Here is a 10,570-nt window from a genome sequence, read left to right on the forward strand (position 1 = left end):
ATTTTTAAATAATGTAAAACTTTCTTTGTGTAAGCCATTATGATGAAGGAGAAGGAAAATTGCTAAAACACGGAAGAGACATTTCAAACAGCCTCCAGGGATGGCTTGATCTGTAGCAGGAGCTGTTGAAGACATGTGACAGTTATTTAAAAAAAAGTAGATGCAATGAATACATAAAGAGAAGTCCCATTTTAGACTAGATAAGGAAGTCTGTAATCAGTCTTTGTAGAGGTCTAACCTTTATATAGTTGGCTATTAGGGGAAAGTTGCTGCTAGAAACACTGCATTCTGGGTGGGATGTTGTTATGCCAGACTAGAAGGGAGTGTCCAGGAGCACTTTGCCCCCGCCTGAGCTCTCATCTCTGGAGCTTTGTCTCTGGCCACTTCCCTCAAACTCCCCCAGGGGCTGACGGAAGTCCACACCCAACAACTCTCTCCCATCTCTTTGGATTCCCCCTTCCCTGTGCTTCCTGCTATGCTGCGTCTATACCTCACCTTCAGCCACACAACAGGACAGAATAAAGAGAGGTGTGGGGTGGATGGGGGCATGGGGGTTTACTATGTGTCTACAGTACAAAGAACAAATGAAAATAAGTCAGCATTGAAAGAGTGTGTGCAGTCATTACCAGTGTGCAATTGTATCATGAATAAGTTGGATGTAAACACTAGATGTGAAAACAATTTTTATTTAAATTGTGGACTGCATGCATGTAAACAGTAATAATTCCAATAGCTTTTTTAAGTATATGCAACTGTGCCACTGTGTCAGTGTGTGTATACTGACATTAATACTGCTGTTTTAGGGGTTCAAGCCGAGTTCAAAAAGAAATGACAACAATGCAGGAAGTTGAGCTTTGTCAAGTTGTCACATGATGTATTAGTTGAGGGAGTATAATTTGAGTGCTCTTTGTTTTGGCTTATCAGCTTTGCAACAGTAACCTCGGATGGACTCGAAGAGAGGGGGCAGAGGAGGGGTTTGTGCAGGGCCGAGCAGCTCGAGGCCCCCAGCTATGGGATGTTTTAAAGGAGCACTGAGGCAGTAAATAGCTGGGGAGGTTGGTTGTTCACTCACATGAACTACTGATGTGGTGGCAAACCAGTGTCACAGTTTCTATGGGAGATAGCTTGCCAGACATGGGAAGCATGTCGCGCTTTTGTGATTCTTTTCCATTTAACCCAAACACCATGTTAATTCCCCAGCTGCTCTTTTTCAAACGGATTTACTGCTTACAGTAAATCCAAGATTTTACTGAGGTGTGTGCAGTGCATGTTTATGCAGACTTTTGCAAGGAGGAGAAACAGGTGGTGAATTTATCAGTTTCAGTATTAAGGGTGTAATCTACCATGCAGCTCCTCATCTGTCAGAGTAAAAATATGTACCATTGTAAACCATAGCAGGTAACAGATATACTATGTGATGCTGTAGAGAAAATCCAAGTTGAGGTTGGAAATAAACTTTTGCTCCAGGCTGAGGGCGCATGCATAAGTGGGAATGGAAAAGAGATTTGGTTTGATTGTGTCCTTGTGCACACGTGGTCAGGATGGAGTGAGCGACTGTGTGGCACCTCAGCTCAACCCAGTCTGCCATGCTGCTCCCTTAATGGCAATTTATTGCTTCCTGAAGCTGAAAACGGGGGGCCAAGGACAACAGAATTCCAACCTGTTTTCTACGTCCTTCCCCGTCCAAACGCTCTCAGGGCCCTAAACACTCCCTAAATCTCTCTGCCTTTTAGGCCTCTCGCTCACTCAGGCATGCCATTTGTTCTGAGCATTCATGGGTCTGAATTATGGGTACTTGAAGTGACTTATGTCTGAGAAAGGTTTACCATGGTTGATAACCTTTGCCTGAATGTAATGTGATGTAGGATGAACAGATTTGATGTGTTAGGTGAAATAGCTGGTGTGCTGCTACTCTAATGATCCAGCTGCATCATGTTTATGGAGAATTAAGTGACTGTACTGAATTAAAAAGCCTTAAAGAATCAGCAGAAAAAGAACAAGAATTACATCCCAAAACATTCAGGGTGTTTTCTTAAAGTATATTTAATGACACAGACAAACATAGAAATAATCCACAATACTGAGACAGTGTTTTTTTTCCACAGGCATTTTTCATGCCAACATTTCTAGAATTTTCTTATTGACATATTTACATTCACATTGATATAAACACAAATTCACATAAAAAAAGAAACAACAAACAGCAAAATGGCAGTGTACGCTTTTAAAAACATACCGCTTCAGCACATCACGGTCATTTGGTATGATCCCCTCTCCTTGTTGATATAGTGCACATTAGTTATGAAATCATTTTACAGAACAGAATTTTTACACATTAAATGCATATTTTGTGTTTCTCTTGAGCTAGCCTTGTTCAGTGTGATAACTTGTTTTTCCACCAATAACTGGTCACAGGAGTTTTCTGTATATTCCTCCATTCTTACTTCTATAGCACAGAAAAGCGCTGGGTGCCAGTTATGAATGGCTGTTGTCGTCTGTTCTAACATTACTGTTTATATACAGGTGAATAAAATCTTTTTTTTTTCTTTTTACTTCACAACATAAAATAGTCTTCTTGGTATTCATTTCTTGTTATACATGTCTTGATAATGAGCGGCAGAATCATTGGAGAGCAGTGATTGACAACAACCAAACTTTTAACTGCTTTGGCTAAACTGCTACAATTTAACTCCACAGGTTTTAAATGACTCTCTTTACAGTCCAATTACTGTACTTAACATTTTGCAAAAATATTGGATGGCAATTGACACGAAACCCACTGAAGATGTGATATCTTATAAACTTATGTAACCCACTGCTCTTAAAAGCCTACATCTCCTTACAGAAGCAAAATCTCAGAGTTGGCGAGAATATGAAAAGTGCTTTCAGCACTACTTTGAGCTGCTCAGGTAGCCTCAGCTTTGTGTTACTTCTGCATGTGCTCAAATTATCTGTACATATATTAAAATTCTCAACTGCTCCACTATGCTACATATAGTTGCTTTTTATTTGGTTTTCAGTGCTTGCAGCATCACTTTCCAGATCATTCCCTTTCATTTATCAGTGCAAATATATATATATATATCTTTACTTTTCCTTTTGTGAGGACCATTTATAATCTCCTTAATAATACTAGTCACACTGAGGAGGACACCAGCAAAGAGGTGACCACCAAAGCATGCTAAACACACTGTCCTCTGGCTGCCTGGCTGCTAATAAATGTGGGCCAGACATTTTCCAAACAAAAACCCTGTAGGAAAAGGTAGAAAATTTGAAATCTTGGACCACAGCAACACCTGCCTAAAGTTTACCCTCGCTGGGATAGCAACTAAGGCAGTAAGCTTTCTATAGAACTTTTCATAAATGTTCCTGAGTTTCAAAGCAATGACTCTCAATAGGCCTGAATTAATGGCTTGACTTAATTTATCCCAAATAGAACCCCTTTCAAGAGATTGCCTCTGAACCTGCATAATGGCATTACTCAAACCGTCCAATGCCAAATGCGTATAATCTTCATTTCAACCATGTCCCTCATTTAACAACTTCACCAGGTCTTGGGGACCTGGGGGACTGCATATTGCACTGCATATTTCACTCCTCAGTCCTTTGGGGAAGACTATATCCATTAGTGGCGCCATGGCCACATCGGCCAACGGTTGTTTGTCGTGGCTTCTTCCGAAACATGGAACAGGGCAGAGTTTGGCCTGGCTTTCAGTACAGCCTCGATTCTGTGTGGTAGACAAGCTGCTGGAGAGTTTTCAGCTCAGTCTACTGGCAGTTCACAAGGTATCTGCTGGGCTGCTTTAGCCATGATGTATGCCTGCTGGAAGTCCTTGTAGCGGGGAGCGCAGCCCAGCCAGGCCTCCCCAAAGTGGACCCGACCAGTGAAAAGGAAGCTGCCGGGCCCCGGTTTGACACCACATTGCAGCAGAGTCCTGATCTCACCCCGTTTGGTCAGGCGACTGTTGCCGGTGAACAGGATGTACTTTTGACGAAACACCCGAGTGGCACTGACCTTGATCACTGCCGCCCGTAGGTTCTCATCTTCCCCCACTGACTTGATGTTACCGCGCACAACTGTGGATAAAGAGCATAGTTGGGTTAATTTCCAATTCATTTCTGTGATTCTGTTCATATAAAAATGATTTGCTTTATTTCTGCCATCTTTCAATGTTGTGTTGTCCAATTCAGCAAGAGATGTGGTTCTTTGCTGGCTACCAACTGAAGGTAAAGGCCATGTCAAGACCCAAGCCTGCCCACTAATTTCTCTAACTTTTGTTGCCAGCTGAACTTCTCCTCAGTCCCATTACAGCTCAATCAGAGGCCAAGAGATTAGTCCACTGCTCCTTCTCTAGGGGGTGATGTTAGGATTAGTCCACTACAGTGCCTTCCGTAGGGGTTCTTGTGTGTGTGTGTGTGTGTGGGCGGGGGGGTTGTTGGGGGTGCAGAGAGCTGCTGTTTCACCTTTAACCTCTGCACTTTTGGGAGGAGAGGATTTAGAGGCACTGGGGTGCTCTGACTTTAAACCAATTCGACACAACCGATTTGTAGATCCTGACAAGAAATCATTATTTTCTGTGGCTTTTTGCTGCAAAGACTTCTTGCCATTTGGTGGTCTGGTTAAGTATGATAATCCTGACTGACTTAGAAGGAGGGGATTTCTGTGTGACATTGACATATCATTCCTGGGTCACTGTGTTTTTACATATGTGACCAGTAGCTTTTTATGTCAGGTAACTTACCAAAGTCACTGGTACAGACAGCCATCAGGATTTCTGTGTTGTTGCAGGGTCTGCAGGCTTCTGGAGAGACAAGGAGAGGAGAAAAAAGAAAGAGAAGAGTCAGTTGGTGACCCCACGTAACATTTTAAACCGTTAGAAAACACCTATATGCTAATATTTATATTGAGCCTCTGGAAATCAAAGTGTGTTTCCAGATAAAAGATCACATGCAGGAATGTGAGTTGTGAATCTAGGCCTAAAAATCTGCGCAAAAACGAGCAACAAAGGAGCGACCAACCACAGCGTTCTAACAGACAGCTGCTACTTTTACAGTTGGCAGAGGAGGACCAGTGGAGCTTTAAGGTGCGAGGCTCTTCCACCCCGGACAATTTAAAGGGCCAAATGAAACTTCCCCCCTAAAGCCTTCCAGGGTGTCTACAGTCACACCTCATCAAAGCCTGCTAGACAGGGGCCGAGGAGAGGGAGTGGGGGAGGACTTCAAAGATTTTTTTTTTTTAAGCACCACAATTCTACTTTTTCATAAAATACTTCCCTTCCTTTCTGCTGAGGCCTTTTTGAAAACTGGAAAAAACTAAATATATATAAAGATATTAAATGCACTTTCCTGTAGTTCATAGCAGTATAGCCAGATTACCACAAAAAAAAAAAAAAAAAATTAAAACCAAACCAGCAAAGCACTGGCTGTCTGAATGAGTGAACTGTGGGTAGAATAAAAAAAAAAAGAGTCCAGGCATTTTTTAAAGTTTTCTTCTCCTTGTGGCTCTTTGGAGGCCCCTTGCCCACCCCACACATTCTCCTCCATAGTGAAAACCTCTTGATAAATGAGATTCCTTCCTCTCTAGGCTAAACCCCCATCCAAACCTAATCAGTGTGTGTGTGTGTGAGAGAGAGAGAGAGAGGGATGTGGGCGAGGGGGGTTACACTCCTACAGACAAGTCTCCCCACAGAGAGGCAGCTCAACAAAAGAGAGGAGCATCTCAGCTGGGTAGAGGCCTCCCTGTTGCCTAGGCGACGGCAGTAATCCCAGAATACTCATGCGGCACCCATTCAAAGGGCTCTGGACTCTGGAGAAAGCCCCACATACTGTGCTTTTGTCCCCCTCCCTCCCCACTCCACGTCTCCCCTTCTCCTGCTCCAAACCAGCACGCCTCTGGGGAAAGTTTGGCCACTTCCTCTTCTCTGCACTCTGCATGGGCTCTGGAAAGTCCAGCCAGCCCACAGAGGCCTGTTATGAATTATGAATCATCTACAGAGAGAAGTTTATTATACTGGTGGGTTAAAACCTACATTGGTGGGTTAAAACCTTGGATCTCTCTACCTTTTCAGAAAGGGAAAAGTGCCTTGACTACATTTTGGAGATGTTTGTGAGGAGTTTTATATGTCCAAGTAGTCATATATTCTTTGCCTTTCAAAGATAGTAAAGTTTTGAGGTTGAAGATACTTAAGGTTTTGAAATGTTCACACAGCAACAGTCACATAGATTAAATAGCTTTAAGCTTCTGTTATAAAGACAAAAAACGTCCACACAAGTTCCTCTCCTGTTCATTAACAACTACAAATGACAAATTAAAGTGAAAAACTTCACTGTCTACTTCTGTTTGCCCCAAAGCAGCCTTACTCAAACCAACATGGCTGACTCATGCCTGACTGACTCACCTTCACTGCTGATGGGGTTGGAGTCAAGTGACAGGCGAGCAGTCCAGTCCCCTCTCAACTCATACCGAAAGGAGGCGATCCGCCGGCTGATATCCTGGTGAGGTGTAGCTTGCAGGAAGAGAGCCACCCTCTCCCCTGGCAGGCGGCTGAAGCAGCGAACCCTCGGTGGGGGAGAGGTCTCCAGTCGGTCCCCTACCAGGAGCTCCAGGACCCCATCTCTCTCTAGGTATAGCTGGGCTCCATGGAACTGCTCAGAGGGCTTGACGCAGGCTGTGATGAGTCCGGAGCTGCTCCCGCCAGGCCCCACCGCCACAGAGGGCAGACGGGGTGACAGGGTGAGTCGCAAGGCTCCTTTGGGATACAGCCAGTCCAGAGTACCCTCAGAGCAGTGGAGGGAGATTTGCTCCACACTTCCCTGCTGCTGGGACAAACCACTGTATGAGGGGAAGAACAGAGGATGGTTAGTTTTGATATTATTCTCCCAGGTAAGAACTGCCTTTACAGTTTGGGCTTGAAAACTTAAGTTCCTAACATCATCAGTGGATACACTTAAAACAAGCACACTGTTTAACTGCGGGATGGTTTGAGATGGTTTAAATGTGGGTAATGCAAACAGCTAATCAAAAATAGTCATAATAAAAGAATAGAAACCCCAAATAACTTTTTAGTTAGAGAAAAGAAAAAAAGAAAAAAAAAAGTTTAATAAGAGAAAGCGCCGCCTACTGGAAGCTCTGGGGGGCCAAGGGCCCTTAACAGCATCTTTAGAGCCAAATTTATACATTTCCTGAAAGTCCTCTGCAGGCATTTTAATAACATCACTATAATAAAGCTGCACTGTTACAACGTCATCCACAGTGTGTAGCTTCTCCAGTTATCAGAACTAATCCTTCAGTCTCCTGTCTGTCTGGACCCCTCATGGCTCCTGCAGACAGCCCGGAGGCGCAATCGCAGCAGACCACTAAAACATTTTAATTGCGCCCCAATGGCAAGTTTCAACATGTTGTTGCATTCAAACAAACATAGTCCTTTTACACGCTCCAAAAAGCAAACACACAAAAAGGGCCACCTGTTGCATCTCTGAGCAACAATTTTAAATATATTTTTTAATTTATGCAAAAATTGCAAATGGGAGATAAACGAAGTACTTGCCTGCCTCTCCAGCTGCATTGGTCTTCCGAATAGTTTGAGAGAGCCGCGTCAAAAATGACCAAAAGTAAAATCCAAATTGCGTAAATCCGAACTCCAAAAGACATTTTCGACAGTTGATGCAAAGTAAAAAATGTTTGAAAAAAAGAAGAAAAGATTATTCCAAAAGCTGCAAAATCGTCTATGAAACAAATCTAATTATATCTCTAACAAACTCCATAGTTTAGTATCCTCTTACCCTGATGTCTAAGATAAGAGAATACCACTGCAGCTCACGACGCTCCGTGTTGCTGTGCACCAGAGGACGCGCAGCTCTGAAGTTTATTCCCCCTCAGAAAAACTTCAGCGACCAATCAGAGCGCAACCAGAGAAACTTTAAACCACTCACACAGAGGAGGGGGGGAGGTACGTCTGACCTGCAGAATGACTAACAGTTTGCATAAAATAAACCATGTTACAATTCACTATTGTGTTGGACATGTCTAGACTGCAAATACTACAATTAACTGATGCTGGGCGATTTTAGAGAAAGTTTAAGGCCCCCTCCAAACATGTTTTAAGTCATATTAAAAATGCTCTGTTTTGAATAATAATTTGTGCCTGTTTTTTTTCCGAAAGAAAAAAACGTATCAACTTCTTTGCATATCCTTATATGCATAATCCAGAAATATTGTTGTATTCAAATGTTGTTCATTTCTACAGCTCATTTAGTCAATCAAAAGAAAAATAACCATTTAAGCTTTTCAATTGTGAATGTTTTCTGCTTGTCTCTGTTTTAGATTATTATCAACTGAATATCTTTGGATTTTGGACTGTTGGTTAGACAAAACAAGCATTCTGAAGATGCTATTTCCAGCTCTGGGAAATGAATGGAGTTTAAACAAGACTAAACAAGTAATCAAGTAATCAAAAAAGGCATGCATACTTCCAAGAGATGTAACAATAAGCAAAATCTTTGAGAGAGGCGACTTTAAATATAATATAAAACAAGAATGTATGTTTGCTACTTTGTGATGCTGATTCAGGCTTTAGAGCAGAGATACCTTAGTTTTCAAAATGTTCTTTACTTTTGTTTAATAAACACTTTCTGTTAAAGATGAATAAAATACTTTTTGTAATTATAATCTGTTGTGTTTGTCTTTAAAAAAAAAAAACCCATAACCCCTGACCTTGCATAGCCATTTTGAGAGCTAGAATTATAAAATATTGACTTTTTAAGATTTGGAGTGGATATGGGTGTAAGAGACAAAACAGGAGACACAAAGCACCGGTCACAGTTAAATAATGCTAACCTGATTTTCAGGAGCAACATATATGATGGTGACGATGATGAAGATTTTGCCTCCTCTGGTTGTCGTGCCCTCTGCCCTTTCCCCTGCTGGGCTTCTCTTTCATGTTGTGGTATTTATAACCAAATCAAATATTCTTTTGTGCCCATAGTGCCCATCCATCTCCTCGAGCCAGTGACTTTCAGTGTACTTGTGTGTGTTTTTTTGCATGTGTGTGTGCGTGATGAAAGTCTAGGCCCTCTGATGGAGTTATGACAAGGCCCCAGACCGAGACAAAGGCACATGTGCAGAAATCCAGCTGCTTTATTGTCTGCGGCAGGACAGACTTTTGTTTTCTGCAGGACATTTCAAAGCAGCAGAGTTTAAAGCGCAGAGCGACAGGGGGGTGACCCAGTCAAAGAAAAATGAATACATTAGTGCCTAAAACTTGGTTATGGACTTCACAAATATGTCAGAGCATCCACGTGTGCACAGAGTTTTTAGACACCAACGCTCAGATTTACACACTATGTCAAACACATCAGCGGGCATGTATTCATACGCGTGTCTATTAAAACAATAACACACACGCGCTCTTTGTGACCTGCATGACCCGAACTACAGTCTTATCCAGTCTGGATCATATTCAGTGCTTTCATGTGGCTGCTTAGTGTTCTGCTATGAACACAAAGATCTTAATTTCCAGCATACTGAGAAAAAACTCACTTGATGTGGTTATCAACTGTTTCAAATTTCTTTTCCGCTCTCATTTACTGAGGGCTCTCCGTATGAAAAAACGGTAATGGAATGGAGGACAGAGAAGACAAAACATATGTGAAAATTACATTTCTTTTGGTTTAAACATACTAACATGCATTACAATCAGTGCGTTGTCAATCAAAAACTGGATGCCTTGGTGCCAGAGTCATGCACTGAGTGAATTAAAGGAAATTGTTTGACATTTTGGGAAATATGATTATTTGCTTTCCTGAGTTTAATGAAAAGATTGATACCAGTAGCTTAGCATAACGACTGGAGAAATGGGGAAGCAGCTAGTCTGGTTCTGTCCAGATGTTTTAAAAAGTCTGCCTACCAGCATGGATTAAATAAACGAGATATAAGAAGAACTTTAACATTTTTTTTTGGACAGAACCACATTAGCTGTTCTCACTGTTTCTAGTCTTCATGCTAAATTAAGTAAAGCTGCAACTAATGATTATTTTCATTGTGGATTAATCTAATTCATATTTTCTTAATTGATCACTTCATGTTTTTGTCTATGTCATAAAATAGTTAAAAATATCTGTTATAGTTCCCTTGAGTGCAAGGAGACGTGTTCAAATGTCTTGTTCCATCACTCAAAAACCAAAAGATGTTCGGTTAACTGTCATGTATCATGTCAAAGAAAATGATAAATCTTTACATCTGAGAGGTTGAAACTAGCTCATTTTGGGCATATTTGCTTTTTTAAATGAGTTAAATGATGATTTGATATCTGTCCATTGATTAATCGACTAATTGTTGCAGCTCTAAAGATAAGCTAACTGTTTGCTAGCTGTAGCTTCATATTTAACAGCCAGACAGGACGCTAATATCAATCTTATATACTCTGCAAGAAAGTCAAATTCCTTAAAATTACATTTTGGCCTTAATCATTGACACATTAATACATCAACTAAAAAAATCACGTTGGTTAATTGAAATAGAAATATTTTATCTTTGTTTGTCAGGAATACAACAAACTTTATTTGGCTTCAC

At 41.4% G+C, this 10,570-nt stretch overlaps 1 protein-coding gene across 1 annotated transcript; it reads right to left on the minus strand.

The window, feature by feature from the left end:
* Positions 1-2,032: 2,032 nt before the first annotated feature.
* metrn (meteorin, glial cell differentiation regulator) lies at positions 2,033-7,822 on the minus strand. The gene is made up of 4 exons (XM_062442410.1): positions 7,548-7,822; positions 6,399-6,832; positions 4,743-4,802; positions 2,033-4,077 (listed from the first exon to the last, which is right to left on the minus strand). Exons 1-4 carry the CDS (start codon positions 7,649-7,651, stop codon positions 3,764-3,766), a joined length of 912 nt encoding a protein of 303 aa, XP_062298394.1. The 5' UTR covers positions 7,652-7,822; the 3' UTR covers positions 2,033-3,763.
* Between the last annotated feature and the right edge of the window lie 2,748 nt (positions 7,823-10,570).

Source organism: Scomber scombrus, chromosome 21, assembly GCF_963691925.1.
Source record: "Scomber scombrus chromosome 21, fScoSco1.1, whole genome shotgun sequence".
Classification (NCBI taxonomy): domain Eukaryota; kingdom Metazoa; phylum Chordata; class Actinopteri; order Scombriformes; family Scombridae; genus Scomber; species Scomber scombrus.